Source organism: Channa argus, chromosome 3 (assembly GCF_033026475.1).
Source record: "Channa argus isolate prfri chromosome 3, Channa argus male v1.0, whole genome shotgun sequence".
Lineage (NCBI taxonomy): Eukaryota > Metazoa > Chordata > Actinopteri > Anabantiformes > Channidae > Channa > Channa argus.
Window position 1 is genome coordinate 25554867 of NC_090199.1, and position 19230 is coordinate 25574096.

Sequence of the window (19230 nt, forward strand, 5' to 3'; positions counted from 1 at the left end):
AGTCTTCAGAGTCTCTCTACAGGATCTAAGAGCAGCTCAGCTCAAGCCCTGACACGTGTGCCTCAGAGAGGGAGAGAGATGGCAGAGTGAGAGAGTGAGCAGTACTCACTTGTGAGCGACTCAGAGAGAGAAAAAGACAGTGTAGGGGGTGACAGAAGGAGCAGGAGATAAAATGTGTGTACGTGAGTGAGGAAGGGAGGGAGGGAAGGTAATATCTCCTGCTCTAGAAATAGAAGGGGGGGAGAGAGAAAAAATTACTTGGTATTGGTCTGTGGTTCCCAATTCTCTCTCTTGCCTTTTAGGTCTCTTCTCCATCCTTCACAAATTGGTTTGTGAAAAAAAAAAAAAAAAAGGATGACAGATATTGGATTGTTGACGACAAAACAGAAGCTGATACTTAAAAAAAAGAAAAAGAAAGAAGAAAATCTATATTTAACCGAGTTGGACTAACTGATAAACTGAGAAGGCCTAACTGAGTTGGACATTTGGTAGTTGAATCAGTCAATTTACTATATCAGGTAACGTAAAACTGTATAATAACCTGTATAATTGAAAATTCTATAATCATGAATATTAAAAAAATTCTGACAATTGGAAGAATTCATCCTTGCAAGAGACTATGCTTTAACTTATTCTTCTTCAAGATATCAAATATAAATTAATGTCAGTTTTTGTAAGTGGTTGAACCCACAGAGAGAAAAATTACAAAGTAGAATTGATGTTCAACAACATTGCCTTCACTTCATTATACTGTGTCTAAGCATAAAGTATTTCAGCTAGATACTTCATCTGTCTGCTTCACAGAACACATACACTCCTATTTTAAATCAGTCGAGCTGTCCACACTGACAACTCACATTTTACTCAAGCCTTACCTGTGTGACCATGGAGAGAAAAGTAACAATTAACCAATCTTGAAAATTAACCAAACCCTAGCATTATTTTCTTGAGGCACCCATAATTACCAATTTAGAGGATGACTTTAGTTTACTTTAGTTGTAAATATGACCTCAGAACAGAACCAATTTTCTTACCCAAGTCCTAAATTTAGTAAGTCTGTGTTTGAGACTGTGCATGCAGCACGCTGCTCCGTCTCAAAATGTCGGGGATATTTAAAGCAGTCAAATGGGCATTATGATTATGTTTCAATCACTCGCCCCATGGACAGATGAGAACAAAGCAGAACATTTTGGCTTTTGGTCCAGCTCACTAATGGGGCAGCTGTAGCTCAGTTGGTAAGGCAGTCGTCCACGGCTACAGTCCCGCTCCCGGCTGCATGTCAAAGTGTCCTTGGGCAACACACTGAACCCCAAATTGCTCCCGGTGGGTCAGGTGAGCACCTTGCATGGCAACCACCAACATTGGTGTGTGAGTGTGTGTGTGAGAATGGGAATCAACATTGTAAAGCGCTTTAGATAAAAGCGCTATATACGTGGCCATTTAATAATAGCTACGAATACTGAGTTGTGCAAGCAAATTTTAGAAGTACAAGCAGTACAATATTGGTCTGGTCAATATGTTTGCTGGGTCTTTGTTGAGTGTGTGAGACACCCTATGAAATACTGGCTCTTGTGTGTCTGTATGTGTGCTACCTGAGTTTTATAGGCTGGACTGGGACACACCCAAAATAGGGTGCCACTTTTCAAAAATTATTATATATTTTATATATATGTTTTTATATTATTATATATAAAAAAGTGTTTTAACTCAAAATATAAAAACCTTTTTGGAAATAATGAACTGTATATTAATAGGCTAATGGTGTGTTTGTAAAGTGCTTCATGCCAGAAATGTCAAATACATATTTTATCTACCATTTTGTACTTCATATAGTAATAAAAAATAAATAAATAAACAGTTGGTGAAAAGCCATTGTTTCCAGGGATAATTTGAATGATTTTAAACTTCTAGAGAAATTATTTTGTAGTAAAATATATAAACAATATACAGTTTTATTGATTTATTTTAGCTTTAGATTTTGCCAGTGCTCCTTGTGCTGAAAGTTCTGTAGCAGGTATCTCCAACCTTGTCACTGGCTGGCAGAGCCACACCTTTGCATCTACCACTGTGTGTGTGTGTGTGTGTTACGCCTACCACCTCTAAGACCTTGTGAAAGTCAGGGTCCTCAGCAGAGGATAGAGAAAAAGATGGAAAAGGCGACATAGGATTCTGACAGGCTTTACCTCTGGAAAGAGAGAGGGGTGGAGAAAGTAGAAAGCAGGAAAGGTTTTAGCAAAGAGTCTGAATGCCTGTGGGCATGAGTCAAAGCCTGTTTATTTGTTGAGTGTGTGTGTACATGTGTGTTCATGTGTGAGGGGGCTGGTGTCATGACTCACAGGGCTATTAGCACTGGAGTCGGCTCTTTCCTGCACTGTGGTTGGTGTGTGACACGGATTTTGTACAGTACAATACATGACCACACACACATGCTCACTTCCAAACACAAACACACACTCTCACAAACACAGAGTCAAACATTCCGTTCCTATTTATCAAAATGACACCAGACGCCCTCCTCTGAGGCTAACACCTGTCAATCTACTCTCATCCAATCATCACTCAGGTAACCCCAGAGACCCGCCCCCACCCAGCTAGCTCCACACAGCTGCACACACACTTGTGCAACAAGCAACATCTGTCTCACAATTATTCTTACTCGCACACAAACAGGCACACACACTATGATGATGAGACAGTCACATCTTCTGTCACACGCTGACAACCTAACATCTTCCACAGACTCATGCATGCGCCTTTGCTCTCCCACTTGCTGCTTCCACTGAGACATTCACCACCGTGGCGACGGTAACCGCGACAACGGGCATAAATTAGCGTCATGGCGATATGCAAAGTGAGCGAGCAACAATTAAAGCTTGACTAACGAGCTTTTGAGGAGCGAGGCTGAAGTTTCCCCGAGCAGCTGCTAACTGGATTAGCCTACACACACACATCGACACACACACACAGAACAGGCAGAGAAACAGGGATATTTAAGCACCACCTGTGAGAAGACAACACACACACACAAAGTCAAAGGCTAATGCAGACATACGTTAATACAGACAAAGAAAACACTACCTAAGCAGAGCTAGTATCCCCACATCCAAATACAAACACCATAACCAGGTGTGTCTTTGGGAATATGAAAAGACAGTATTAGCACAAACCAATGCAACCCGGGTACATACATGCATACACATCCATATAACCCATTAACTTAGCAAGCTGTGCTTTGACAGTAATCCACAGATGTAGCAGACACTATCAGGTCTCTCTCTGTAAAGTGAACACATATAATAAATATGTATGACCATAAAGAGTGTGAAATGATCAAGGGTGTTTCCTGCTATGGCAGGAAGAAAAGGTTATTAGACAATCATATACAGCATATATGATTTAGCTTGTGATGCTAATACTGCCTGTGTATTTAAAACCTCACTCTGACCATGTGATTAAACATCTAAAGTACAGGGGGAAAGAGAACTCACACCTATATTTCTTGCTTCATTTTAGTCTATAACTGCAGCACCTCATTACTTTTTTCATTAAGCATATGTTTAAGACATTTTTAAGATTTCTCACCTTCACAATCTAAAAATGTTTGTCCAGTGTGCCAAAACTTGGGCACAGATGGTTTGAAAACTGTAATATTAACAAGCTGATTACATATGCCTCCTTAGAGCAGACAAATGTTTTCAACTGGCATTCAGTTTTTATTTGACCCACCTCTGGAGCAGTGCTTGATATTAAGCTACATCACTGTTATAATTCTTTTCCACCGAGGAGAGACTTATTAAAGGTAACATATTTTTATTATGACCTATATGACCTTTAATCTGATTCTGATATGTAAAATCAGTGAACTTTACTCAGGTAGGTTGTTCACACCCAATAAGTATGTATGTGCAGACCATTCACACCCACTACTCCATTTATCACTATAAAATAAAATAGCAATGTAATTTCATATTAAAGTTGATTTGCTAATGTTATTGGAGACCTGTGTGACTAAAATAAAATAGCTAATTATAAAGTCATTATAACTGTGCTAGATGTATGTAGAATAATGAGTATTTTGCATTTGCATCCATCCCATATCGCTCAATTATTCCTCTTACCAGACTTCCTTTTTAATATTCTCCATTCTCACTTCACAATAAAGCTCTCTCTTTCCGCATTTGCCTTTCTCCTTTAAGTTGTTCTTTTTCTTTGCACATCCCTCTTCTCGGTTTCCAATTCTCCTCTGCTCACTCAAATAAATCTCTTCAACCGCCCTTTCATCCAGCCCCCCTCTAAATCTATGAAACACACACAAACATACATGAGCAGACTCACACTAGCTCACTCACGCACACAAACACACAGCCCTTCAGGCAGCAGCCACAAAGGCCCCATATTAATAAATCTGCTCCTTTATTGGTGCTGAGTGTCTCTGGCAGAGGGGGAAAGAGAGAGGGAAAGACAGGGAAAGACAGAGAAATAGAGAGGGAGGAGAGGGGGAAGAAAGAGGAGGAGCAGGACAGAGGATGCAGAGATCACCAAAGAGGAGGAGGAGGTTGAGGTGACTGACTGTAGCCATATCATAAACACACAGAAGGCAGACTGACACCAGCTAAATGATAAAGAGAGAAGGATACTGAAGAGTGCATCAATGAGCACACACACACCAGCATGCACACTTTCTACTGCAAGGGTCCTGAGACAATGAGCACTATCAGAAGAAGCACATCAGTGAGAGGTTTAACTTGTGTAGGTGTTTGTATGTTAAGGTTGCATCCACTCACACTTCCTCAATGTCCTCTGTCCAGTGGATTATGAAGGACACCTGACACCTAGGTGAACCACTGGTGTGTTCAGAGGGGGCCTGTGCTGGTTGCTGTGCTCTGGAAACACACTGCCTGACTCGGGCTTTTGGTAATGACAGCAGCTAGCATGGCTTAGCAGTCCAATCTCAGCCATCAGTCAACTGTGACAGATTGGGGATATGAGCTAAGGACCCGTTTAGCTTTGGTGTTTGTTGTAGTGTGTGAGTGCAAGCGCTTGTGTGTCTGGAGGAGGAGGAGGAGCGGGTAAGGCTATCAGTACTGCTAGTGTTGCAGAGGCATCAATACACTCTCGACAGGCCATTTTCCTATGCCTATTCCCAGCCCTGGCTTGTTGCTGGGGCAACTACCGCCATTTTACCTTCCCTGGCTGCACCTCTGGAAGAGTTTATTAAACAGCACCGTTCCATAATCTCTCCCGGTCAACTGTTTAAATACCTCCAATTCCTCTTTTTATTTTTGAACTGATGCCACTGGGCATTCTATGTGTACAAATGAAGTCCCAGTGGAAAACCTCAACTGCACTGGAGTTAAAAATAAATAAATAATAATATTAATAAAAAAAGGATCTTTCATTCTCCTTCCAAAATCATGAACTGAGTGTTGTAAAACAAAACCACCCCTAAACATGACTTTCATCTCAACACAGGTAACTGCTCTTTGTTCTCATGTGAACAAGGACCAAGGGATCATAGATCGAGCTACAGACAAAGGAAATCCTCCCCCTGGACAAGCAGAAACAATACTACATCAGAAATGCACCAAGCAACTTCGCTGAGCCAGCTTAATTTAAATTTCAGAGAGTCACAAGTTCCCTTACCTGTCCATGAGGCTGCATGGAGCTATAGGGCATGTTCTGATTCAGCACCTTCTGCTTCATCATCAACATCCTCTTCTGCTCCTCACTCAGGTGGGCTGTCTGTCCAGGGATTGGCCCCTGGGTCTGCCCTGGCCCAGCACCCTGTCCCCCACCTCCACCACCACCCATGTAGGGAGGCATCATGGGATTCTTGACCTGATTATTCGCTCCCATGGGTGGAGTCATCCTTTGGCCTATGTGGTCGACCCCACTGCCGCTGAAGTGACTCAGCGGTTTGGTGTTGTTATAGGACAACATGGCTGCTGTTTGCTGCTGCTGTTGCTGCTGTTGTTTGGACAGGGTGTTCTGGTTGATGCTGTTTGGCTGTTGCTGGCCCATCATGCCCATGTGGTTGTGAGGGAGGTAGTTGTTCATGGGGGCTTTGGGCCCATTGTTGGGGCCTATCCCAGTCACTAGAGGGCCCTGTGGCGTGTTAAAGGCTTGTGTTGAGTACATCATGGGGCTGTTGGGTTTATCCTGGTTAAAGGGAACCGGGTTGTAGGGACTGGTTGGGGCACCTGCAGGGGACCAGTTAGCTGCTTGTTGCTGCTGCTGCTTCTGTTGCAACAGTTTAGCACGTTGCTGAGCCATTGCTTTAAGCTGCTCTGCGGGTGAAAGTTCAGGCGTCAGTGGCCCTACAGGCTGACTTCCAGGGGGGACCCCAGCGGCTCCAGGTCCTGTCCCTGCTTGACTGACGCCAGGGCCTGGGTTCATCAAGTACCCATTCCCTGGTCGAGAGACTGCTTGTGTCTGAGCCTGGGTTGGGGTTTGAGGGGAGCGAGCCACACAGTTGTGCAATGGTGAACCTGAGGCCATGGCGACAGCTGGAGACTGCTGCAAGGGTTGCTGAGGAGGAGTTCCATTGGCAGTGGTGGCAAACTGGGGGCCTGATGATGATGGTCGCACCTGCGAATAAGAGTCCAGACACAAACAAATGTGCAACATGTATTATTAACTCAAATTGTTCCACATAATTATGCAATTAACTTAGTGTAGCATCGAGACTTGAAACAGGGACAACAGCTAGCTTAGCTATTTCCAAAGTTCAAAAGTAGAACTTCAAAGCTCTCTAATTAATGGTTGCATGTTTTGTCTATACACAAACTGCATAGCAAAAACAACTACTGTGGCAAGAAAATGTAATGACACCGTATGCAATTTCCTGGTTTACTGCATAAATTGGCCATGAAATATAATCTGATCTTTACCAAAGTCACAAATAATAACAAACTTAATATTTGTTGATAAAACATAGTCATGGTTCCGAACATATCGATTAGACAAACAAAGTGATTGCAGAAAAAGTAATGTCACTGCTAGGCCTCTGATGTTACTAAACCTCAACTGGACTGGAGCCAACTCAAGAAAACAGAAATGGAGGTGTTGTTTAGAGACGCTTTGGCCAGTAAAAACACTCAAACAGTGTCAGCGTGCTATCTACAAGCACCATCAGCTGATGTGATCCCTGCCTTACAAAAAAGATATATCAGAAGACCTATGAGCAAGAGGTTTTGATTAACATCTGGCTAGAAAGAGTTACAGAAAAAGCATAACGACTATAGATACTCATAAGTCCACATACTGTCTATAAATGTAGACAATTAATTACTGTGGCTACTCTCCATACTAGTGGGCGCCCAGCAAACTCCAAAGTCACAACACAGAATGGTCAGTGAGTTAAGGAAGAACTCTAAACTTTAACGATTCGTTGAAGTTGGTTAACATCTCTATTTGTGAATCAACCATTGGACATCCATGGCAGGACATATGAAAGAAGTCACTGCTCTCCAAAAACAACAATGTAGCACACCTGAATTTTGCTAAAGCCCACCTTGACACTCCCAAACACTACTGGGAAAATGTCTTGTGGACAGATGACACAAATGTAGAACTGTATGGCAAGAACACACAGGAATATGTATCACTTATAAGGAAACTAGCAAAATGAAAACATAATCCACACAGCAGAGGGAACTTCTTGATTTGCAGCTGCTTTGCTGCCTCTATACCTGGACCACTTGCCCTTCCCACTTTGGAGGGGAAAATAAATTCCAAAGGCTATCAAGGTATTCTACAGTACAATGTCAGGGTGTCTGTCTGGAAGCAAATGTCCTATTAATATGGCTGATGGTCAAATATAGTCCAAATGTTTTTTCTGAATACTGTGCAGATCTAATCCACAGATGAAGGAAGCACTTGCTTGAGGTTGCTGGTGCCAAAGGTGGTTTAGCTGGTTATTAAAACTGTTACAATTTTTTCCTCCATGTTTACTGGGTGTGTTTAGTAAAGACATGAAAGAGAATACACATATCATCGATATTATCTAGACATTTCCCCTTTAGATACATGTTTGGAAGGATTTAACATAAATATGAATCTATTTGACAAAAATGATCTGATTGCTAAATAAAGTGGTTAAAAACACAAAGAAAAAAATATCTGAATTGTTTAAAAAAAATCTTTCAATTAAAGTAGAATCCCTGCATCCAAAGGTATCTCTAACTTTTATGTATTCTATGTGCAGGTTGTATGGCAGTTTCTATATTTAATAACTTGCTAGTTTCACAGAATGACACATCTATTTTGTCTGTTACAGTTAAGAGAAAATGCATTTAAACTGGTACTAACAGGTGAGTTACAAGCTGACAAATGTACTCTAATTCTACATAAGCCGGTCACGACTTGGAGCAGGGGTTAATAGAGTCATAGCACATCCTGCTAACCCTCTTAGCACTGACCTGTGGTGAGCCCATGGGAACCTGTGGGCCTGCCTGCGGAGGCTGAGCAGGGGGAGGCAGCGTTGCTGTGGTCGCTGCCCCACCTCCAGGTGCTGTTGTATTCCCAGCTGTGTCCTGTGGGCCCGGCGTCTGATTGTTTGACGGCCTGCCAAAGTCTGCTTCTTTCTTGTCCTCAAAGTCCTCGTTGAAGAGGTCGTGCATATCATCCTCTGGCACAGTGTTAGCCAGCTCATCTATTAGCTCCTGCCACTCCTGATCATTGAGGTTGATGTCAGAGAACAGTTTGTTCTGATTGGACAGAGACTGAGGGTCAGAAGACTCCATCCCACCTGTGTCATCCAGTGGCTCTTGTTTCAGGTCTTTGAGGAGGCCAAAGCTGTCCTCCAAGTCCAGTGAGCCATTCAGCTTCATGTCCGGGAGAAGGCTGCCACCGTTCTTCCCCAGCTCATCTGAAACCCGACCTACATGGTTGCCATTGCTGTTTGTAGTGTTGTTTCCAGTGGAAGTGTTGGGCCCACCAAGTAAAGGCTTAATGTCCATTTGGTGCAGAGGAGAGATGGGTGGTACATTGTTGTTACTGTTGTTGTTCGGCAAACCTGTTAGGGAGTCCAAACCACCGGAGATGTCCTTTCGCACCCGTTTGGTAGTCGGTGAGTAGCTGCCTCCGTCACAGATGCCGTTCTGGTCTCCATTGAGGGGCGATCGTGCACTGTCCAGTTTCCTTTTTACAGTCTCCTGGAGCTAAGACAAAAAGGAAAAAAAAATAAAAAATTGGTTAGGTCCAGAACACTAAAGATGGGGCATGTTAAAAAAATGAAAACTTTTCTCTGGTCTTCAAGGTGTTATCGATGGAAACAACATGACACCAAATCAATAAGGCAACAGGCTGCTTCTTCTCTATACATATCAAGAACTGTCATGAGAAGGCAAGAGGTGTGCTTAAAGTCAAAATCACCAAGACAAATCAATTGTTCTTACAGTACACACAGTACACTAAACTTAAAGGTCTAACTGTGTTTGCCATGGCGCAGACGAGTTAATGACAGGGTGTTAATGAACGCTGGTCGGTAGTTAAGGTAATTACTATCATAGACATGGGTGGGAGAGGCCGGGAGGTATGGAGGGACAGCAAACAATAACAGAGCAAAAGAGACACAATGCAATGTAAAGGCCAAAATCTAGGGAAGACCCCAATCATGTAAGATACGAAAAATGTTCTCCATTTTTTTATCTCAGCAAGCAGGTGTTTTCTACCACCAAAAGGTGGGTAGAAGAATTGTCACATTGGGAGATAGGATCTCTAACAAAATCTAATATTTACTCGTCAGCAAGGGGCTAACTAACTAACACAGTTATCACTTCAGTTCACTTCAGGCTTGTGGTTCAATGCATCATACTTTTATAATGCTTTGCTAAAAATGTGAAGTATTGTGGTTAGAAAATATATTGCTTAAGCATAGAATGTGTATAAATTGTATTCTCTAATGTACTACACTGTAATCCAACTACTATGAGGGTGTTAATTACACTCAGGAAATGGAACATGAATTCCTTTGAAACGCCAATGCAAAGCACTAGTAGAACAGAAAAAGCTGATGACTTCATGCATACATCAAAAGCTCCCAATGTGTGGTCTTCACCCTTGTGATAATAGTTGCACCAACTGGCTGTGAAGTAGACTCAGGTAAAACAATTGGAGCTGCCAAAAACTAAACTATGATGTAAAAAAAGGGGAGGGAAATGCATCAAAATTGAAGAGTCTGTGCAATTTATTAAAACTCTCTATCTCAATTTTACTACTAACTCACATTAATTTTAAACCCTAATGAAGTTGGCAGAGGAATAGTAGAAGCTATTAAAAAGACAGATTGGGGGCAGGGAGCTCATTTATGAAAAGTTCCATGGGTACAGATTTGGTGCTCCAACCTAAAGTTTAAATCACAAACGATAAGATGATCTTCATCTCAAAAAGTTAAATGCTCACATTACAGAACATTATTTGCACAAAACATTGATGGAAAAACATTAGTATGTCACTAGTATTTAATACACTAGTATGATCAATTAGAGCTATTACAGAAAACGTTCATTAAATATTTTAGAAGGCAGCGGAATTTGTAAATTGGGTGAAAATTATTAAAGATGTTTAATCTACCCAACAACTAGTCATGTGAAAAAAAAACAATATACATTTACAGAAAAGGACAAAGTATTAAAGTAATGTTATTGAAAAATGATTTTAATTGCACCACTTGACTAAATCCTCCCTACAATAAAACTTAAACTAATAATAAATAATAAACTCATTCCATACAGTCGCTATACATGTGCTCAAACAACAAATACAATTGCCTAGACTCACAAATTCACAATAATATGACCGATTTACAAGTTGCATTACCAGTACACATCTACATTTCAGTCTTTTGTTTTAAAGAGCTCAGAAGCAGTAAAGGATTTTCTAAAATCCATGCTGTCAGCTTTTAACGTGTCACACACAGAAACACAAACACACACACAAAGAGAGCACCACTGACACATGCATGTGTGTAAATGCATGCTTACCTCTTTGTTATTCAGATGGAACAACAGACAAATATATTCAGATTGTATTCTGACCCTGAGGTAGACCCACTCAAGCTGTAAGAAACACACACACACACACACACACACACACACACACACACACACACACCATCTTTTGTTTTTGACTTTTCTTGGTTTACTGGCATGTGAATGTGTTTGCTGGTTTCCCTTCTCTCCTCAACCATGCCTGACAGCCTAATTATCTGTATGGCATGATAAACATTATTAGTATTGACAGCCAATTTAATTTTTAAAATTGTGACAATGTGTGTGTTTGTATGCGCATGTGCATTTGTGTGTGTGCGTGTGGGTGGTGGAGTGGCCTGAACTCTCATGCTGGTGTAACCATAAGAGGAACAACTGAGAAAAACATAAGAAAACACACATCTCCTCTGTCATGAAACAGCTTTATCAACTCTCTGAGTGTGTGTGTGTATGTGTCCCACAATCGGGACTCCTGTGTGCAAGTTTGGCTGTGTGTGTTTGTGTGTGTATTATAGGCTTGCCCTAAATGCCAGTGACTCATGTTGATAATAACAGACTCTGCTCTAAAAGCCCACCTATAAAAAATCCCATAATTATCCAGGTGGTGTGAACTATAGCACCCTCCCACACAGATGCATGCATGTGCATACACAAATGCAAACACACACACGCACACACACATGCACACACCCATCTATGATTTATTTTTTTTAAATCAGTTTAAGCTTCTTTGTAAAACACTGAATAGGAATTGGAAACAAAGAAAAAGGAAAATAGGTTCATACAGAAAGAGAAAAGCGGACTGTGGATCTGCCTGCTCAGTACTGTATGAGTCAGCATGCCATAGCCTGAGGGAACGTGACAGGATGAATGACAAAACTGCGAGTCGGTGCAAAATAGTTTATATTAACTGTGGTTAATTAATCATTTGTTTCTTTTTGCACAATTAGCAACCTAATTACACCTTTGAATTACAGCAATATACAGCCTGTCACACACCGCAAACACAACCTGACAATATTATTCTTCGTTTGACAATCACAGCTATAAAACAGCTTGGAAGGAATTGAGAGGAGTGAGCATGTGCATGCACAAGAGGGAGAAGATATAGAGAGTCAGAGACAAAGAATTTTGAAGTAGTTTAATCAAGCTGGAGTGCTTAGCGAGGGAGGGTTACAGTGGAGTAACAAAAAAAAAGAAAAAGGACAAGAGGATGCAAAAGAGCAAAGACAGCAGAGTGAGAGAGAAAAGGGAAGATAGTGCCGCTCATTTCCTCTCCTGCGTGTCTCTCTGTATTCTTTGACATAAACACCTGCTGACTGCTCCTCTGTCTGCTCCCACAACAGACAAACACACACACACACACACAAAGAATGACAAAGATGCAGAGAGACAAAGGTAAGAAAGAAACACACATGCACAGAAGGAGGAAGAAGGGATTTATTTGTCAGGCAGATGGTCTTTTTCCTTTGAGTGGAGGAAGCTACAAGAACATGACGATGAAGAAGAGGAGGAGAGAGGGTGAAGGAGAGAAGAGGTGGGGGGTAAGGAAGGAGGAGATTGGTTGCTTGATGGAAAAGCATAGCGCGCCAAATGACAGCAGGGAGCAAACGATGAGAGGGTGATCAGAGAGAGAGAGGGAGAGGGAGAGAAGAGAGACAGAGATGGAACCACCAAGGTGCTGTTGTTATAGCAACCTGCTGCTCTGGTGCTTTGTGCACTGTATCCTCTTTCTCCAGCCTGCTCTCCCTCTCTCTTCCTCTCTCTCTCTCTCCCTCATCCATCTCTCTGCCTCCTCACCTCTTCTTCTTTACAGGTTGAGCATCATATTGAATTTCAACCAAAGTCTCAACATGAAAAGGCATGTGCCTGTTCAGCTCCACAACAGAGGGATTTTATAATTTTGTTTATAGTAATTTTATAATTTTTACACAAAACTAAATGTATAGGTATATGCTTACAGCATATGTCCAGAGGTCATAAATGCAACCCTTTTGTCTCCAGGATTATACTTGTGCAGCTGTATTTCTACTGCTGTTAGTCACCGAAGATGATGTAAACCTAATCAAAAGCCAGGGAGCAGTCGCATCTTCTGTGACAATAATTGCAACATATTTCATCCATACTGTGCAACAATTCCTCTCACCCGCCTGCGCTTTTCTGGTTTACCTCTACCAATCCTTCCTCTCACTCTAGCCACATCTTATCTCGGTTCTAGCTGCAGGGGACAGTACTTCCAATAATAGGCAGAATATGGCCACATGACACAGACACACAAACACACACACTCAGTAGCTACAGGGTAATGGTTACTGTACAAGAGAAAGAGATAGAGTTAACCAGACACATGTGTAAGCGCTCATGTTAAACATCCAGCTGCCTTTTCAGCTAGACATTTGATGATAAAGAAATAAATATATAAGTAGCATCACTTTCATTTCAGTATGTTGGATCCATGAGATTCTTGCTGAGAACTTAGCAGCAGAAATGTTTTCCAGATAGTCAATTCTGATATCAGCATCACAAAGCAGCAAACAGCTTTTTTGTTAAACTACTAAGCGCTGTGCACTGATCAGCGATCAGCAGTTTTAGAGCAAGTGAAACACATGAAAATCTATGATCGGAGGGACTGAGGCACTGTCTACCTTGATGAACATACCCCAGAATATAAAGAAAAAAGTTAAAAATTCAGATGAAAACTACATTAATCAGGTAGACACGCTGACAAGCCGGAGCATTCTGACCACCTGGTGGAACAACTGTACTGGACAGGAGTCAGCATGGGAAAAATGTAATGCTGGTCGTGATCGACAGGTGTCAGAACACACAATGCACTGCAGCTTGCTGAGGATGCGGCTGTGTAGCTGCAGACCAGTCAGAATGCTCATGTTGACCTCTTTTCCCCACAATATTTAAACATTTTTAACATTATTAATGATGTGGCTGATCAGTGTATAAGAAATTGTAGTTGTTTTATAATCAATGAACCTCTATCCATTACTGTGTCGTAATCTGTCATCATTACTGTGTCTGGTACAAGCCAGTATGGACTTTGCTTGTCTAGTCTTTAATAAGTAAACTTGTTTGCAGGTATGTGTGTCCGTTAGAGAGGTGATGATAGAATAAAAAAGCTACTTTGGCATGGGTCCACCTATTCTGATTCATAACCTGTGTGCAAATATGGTTGTATTGGGAAATCATTTCAAGGACAGGGCTAAAAGAGGCTGCACAGACTAAAATGAAAAAGCTCCTCTGCTACAGTACCATTAAGCTCTCCCTCAATTGCTTGTTGGGTGCATCAGCATCTAAACAAGCTACAGCAGGCTCCATGTCCCATTAACCTCAATTCTTCTATGGAAAAGTGACTTCGGTGACAAAATGACAGACCAATAATCGATTGCCACAATGCTTTCACACCTGTTGTATGTGACCAGAGGAGGAGTGAAAAAAAAAAGATGATCTTGTCTTACAGTGAGACAGAGATATCTGCCTTTATTTTAAAAATGTTTCTGAGTGTTAAATGTCAGTTGGCTTTAATTCTATACAGTCATTTTAGGTCATTACAGTCAAAAAGGGAGGAAGATATGAGGACAAAACAAAAATCCAAAACAGGTATAAGAGTCAGAGAATCTGTCCGTCAACTCAAGGACACTGGTTCAAGCACATGTCAGCAAGTATTCATCCTGCCCACGTGCCCTTGAGCAAGACACTGAAACAGAGCATTTTAGGCCCGTGCCTAAAAGCATTTATTGGTAAGATTTGGGTAAGATCCAGACCTTAAAGGAACAGTATGCTTATTTGCTTTTTTGCTAAGGGTTAGATAACGAGATAACTACGACGCTGATGTCAGTATAGTAAATTTGACGCTGAGCATAAGGACTGGAAAAAGAGAGAAACCACTAATGTTCCACTGTGTTTTTATGTTAAGGCAAAGTTTTGAGTGTAAAATATCCAATTTAGGCTACTAAGCTGAAGATATTTGATACTCCACACTGGCACCATCACATTCATGTGATTACTGTTAAGACTGTCTTCCTGAATGTCAGCTTTTTCAAACACAAAGTGTGTAGTTGTCCTGCCCAGATCCCTGAGCATTGAGCAATAGATGGACAGAACACACACAAAAGGAGTCTGTGGGAGTGAAGGACAGAAAACTCCAAGTGGCAAGAGGAAGGTACAAACAAAAGCACCATTTGGCTACCATCCCAGAGAAGGGTGTATCCATATATGTGCGAGTGTGTGTGCGTGCATGTGAGTGAGAGAGAGAGCCAGAGAGAGAGAGAGAGAGCGAGAGAGAGAGAGCGCCTGCCAGTCTGCCTCCTGTACACAGGGGGCCTATACACCCGATTAGAAAAAATAAATGAAAAAAAAAAAAGAACAAACAAAACACACAACACACACTTTTAATGTTCTAAACAATACTGCTTTAAGTGTTAGAGTTTCCAGTTCTGCGCTTGAATCGTGGTTTATGCTTCTTTTTCCTACAGCCAAGATTACATAAAACATTATGACTATGTATTATCTCTAACTATTCTTGGAATTTGTAGTGTCGTTAATGCTATTTAAAGTTGCATTTCAAATTCAAAATATTCATCAAAACAGTAGGGCTGTCCCAACATTTTTGGGCTCTGCAGCTTTGGTAGTATTTTGAGCTTTGACAAGCTCTGATTGGACAGCCATTTGTGTGACAGCTCAATGATAAGCTGATCAAACAGCTGATTGGATAGTTCTTTGTACCTATAACTCTGTAGTCAGGATGAATATTTCCTCCCTTCTTATATTAAGTGGAGCTTTCCTTTGCCGTTGTACAGAGGTTTGATATTAAGCATACATTAAGCTCATGATGCATTCATGGAGTGAACAGAGTGTAGGTCATTTGGATTTCAGAAACTTAAAATGGTATTTTACATCTAGATAGATAGATAGATAGATAGATAGATAGAGAGATGGAGAGAGAGAGAGAGAGAGAGAGATACACCAAAATTAAAACTGAATAAACAAATATCCAAATAGTTAATTATTTCTAGCTTTACAAAAAAAGGGGAAAACTGCTGATTTTAAAGGTGTTACTAAAAAAACACAACTTAACACTGTAGTCTAGTAATCAAATCAGATCTAAATTTAAATTTTCATTCAACCCAACAGAGGCAGGTAAGATAGGAACCCAAACCATTAACATAATTTGTCTCATGTTTATTATACAGTGTGTGTGTGTGTGTGTGTGTGTGTGTGTGTGTAGTAAGCAAGAGTCTCTGCATGTAGGTGTGTCATAAGCACTTCAAAACCTGCTGACCTGACATAAAAAAACCTGTTGGCGACAAAAAACTATCACTTCTCCCCTTCCTGCTTTTAGCGGGTCAATTCCAGAACCCCCAACCCCCTAACTCAATAACAGAGACCTTGGTGTGTGTGTGTGTGTGTGTGTGTGTGTGTGTGTGTGTGTGTGTACTCATTAGTTAGAGAGAGACCAAACGAGTGAAACAAAAAAAGGGAGTAAGCTAGGGAGCACTGTGTGTTAAGAGACACATTTACAAACCATTAGCATTGAACGCACAACTAATTATCATCTAAGTCAAGGAGTGCGTGCCTGTAAGCATATGTGTGTGTGTGTGTCTGTGTGTGTGTCTGTGTGCGCGAACGCACATCTTTGCATGTGTGTGTTTACATTTTAGAGATAAAGTGTAAGTAAGAAAGAGGGCAAGCAGAGGGAGCAGAGAAGCAACAGAGAGATAGAGAGAGAAAATGAGGGGATGAGAGAGGGCAAACTGTGTGTGTGTGTGTGTGTGTGTGTGTGTGTGTGTGTGTGTGTGTGCGTGTACGTGTGTGTGTGCGTGTGTGTACGTGTGCGTGTGTGGTTCCTGGCTGAGCAGCTCCTCTCTATTTATAGAGCTGCGGCTCCTTCCTGGAGCTGTACCATCACGCCAGGAGGGGGTGGGGGTGAGAGAGAGCGAGAGACAGATAGAGAAAGAGAGGGAAAGGGAGAGACGAGGAGAGAGAGGAAGTGTGAGTGGGTGTGTGGGAGGGGAGACTGGTCGTGTTTGAGTCTTTAGTAAATCAACAGATCCACCCCCTCTCTTTTTTCCTCCCTCTCTCTCTCCATCCCTCTCTCTCTCTCTTTCCTTTTCTCCCCTCCCACCCCATCCCTTCTTCTCTTACTCAACATGGACTCAGCCAGCAGCTACGAATGAAACTACACACCAGAGAAGCAAAAACAGTGGAAAGAAACAAACAAAACTAAACAGCACTAGAGGATGATTTGTGGGATATTTTTACATCTGATTGTGAAACTACAGAGTTCTGTTGCACAATGTGGATACTAATGATCTGTAAAACCATTTAAGAGAAGACACGAGAGTTCACGTGAAATAATAAACACAATAAAACTGTTGTAACCTATTAGCTTTAGGAATTTGTGTAAAATAATCTCATCTATTGTTCTCCCTGATATGATTGTAGCAAAGCCAATTGGGATTCAAAGTTTGCTTCAAAAGGACATAAAGAAAATCACCCCGAGTGTTACAGTCTCTGAGCTTGGCAATACAACCGGGACCCCTCTTTAGTCGTAGAATAGATGCACTAAGAAAGCTAGCAGGCATATTCACTTTGATGCTTTGGGCAACGCTGCCATTCATGTAGATGTTTACTTTGACGTGTACAAACTACCTAAACATTGTTGCAGATGAAATCCAACCCTTTCATGGTTATCTTATTCCCTGATGGCAGCGGGATAATGCAAAATCATTCAGCAATGGTTTGAGGAACATAAGCAAGAGTTCAAGGTCTTGCCTTGGACTCCTTATTCCCCAGATCTCAATTCAATCAAGCTTCTGTGGTATGTGCTGGAAAAACAAGTCAGATTAATACAGGCTCCACCTGACAACGTAGAAGACATAAAGAACACGCTGCTGACATGATGGTGCTACATACCAAAGAGAGAGCTTCAGACGCCTTGTGGAGTCCATGCCTTAATCAATAAGAGCAGGTTTTGGCAGCACGGGGGAAGTTTTACTTTTTTCTTTGTGATATCCAGTCCCTCTGGGATTTAGCAGACCTTTTTTGTGGCTCTTGTGTCCTAAAATGCCCAACTTCATGACAGCTTCTCCAAAAGAATGTGATACATGTTGCAATCTAAACACTGTGAAATCCCGGAGGGACCTAATATCTCAGTCTAATAAATATCTAAAATGTTGAAATGTTGGTAAAACATTATTTAACAGATGTCCAGTAATGAGTTCCCTGGGAACTAAATTGTTTGTCTACTTGTTTACATCCAATTCTAATTTAGACTTGCTAATTAGCAAATATTTTGGAATACTGCATAAAAATAAATGGAAACAATGCAAGGTTTTCCTATTATTTCAAAGGTCCCACTGTTTTCCAAAAATCACATATTTACCAATACGGAAACTCAATTACCACCAACGAAAGACCTTTACAAGATTATTTCATTAAATAATGACATTTGTGAAAAGTCACTTAGGGTTATGTCCTCGTTACAATTACATTTAATCATTAGGCAGATGCTTTTACCCATAGGAAACGTAACAGGGGCAGCTAGGGGTTCAGTGCCCAAGCATACTTCACCACTACCACCGAGAGCATTGTGTTGGGATACGGAAGGCTGCAGGTTTGAATCCCACCCCACCAGGTGTGGCCCCACCCTTGGTGCACAAAATGGGAGGTTTGCAGCAGGAAGGGCATCCGATGTAAAAACAGATCCAAGATCAACGTGTGGAACACGTTCCACTGTGGCTACCTCTAAAGAAATAGGACTTTGCTTTGATGTTTTCTCCTTGACTTAGATTCTTGCTGCCTTGTATCTCACTTGTAAGTCGCTTTGGATAAAAGCATCTGCTAAATGTAAATGTAAATGTAAAGGGACAGGACGAAAGCCGTTGATATTTGGCATATTTTAGAGTGGCCAAACTGTTTAACACATTACAATATGCTGGATCAAACGCGGCACAAAATGATTTCTACATATCTGTCCAAACCAGACCCACCCTCTTTTGGGTGAAATCCAGCAGGAGGTATGGACATAATAGACTGTACAGTCTATGGAGGAAAGAAAAGCAAAGCGAACTTTACCTAAGGTTATATAACATAAAATGTTTAAAATAATATTGAAAATTATGAGACTGTCTGGATTTAAGACTTTGGCAGAGCATACAGTAGCTTGAAGTTGGCTCTACATTTGTCATTATCACTTATCTTTAAACACCTCCAAACCACAGACATC

The 19230-nt window shown here is 41.3% G+C and overlaps 1 protein-coding gene across 1 annotated transcript in view; it reads right to left on the minus strand.

The window, feature by feature from the left end:
- maml3 (mastermind-like transcriptional coactivator 3) overlaps nt 1-19230 on the minus strand; it is a 103663-nt gene that overhangs the window by 44050 nt on the left and 40383 nt on the right. The window contains exons 2-3 of the mRNA XM_067498259.1: nt 8421-9161; nt 5644-6588 (exon numbers count right to left, since the gene is read on the minus strand). Of these exons, the coding sequence (XP_067354360.1) occupies nt 5644-6588; nt 8421-9161 (1686 nt within the window). The remainder of the gene's footprint in view (nt 1-5643; nt 6589-8420; nt 9162-19230) is intronic.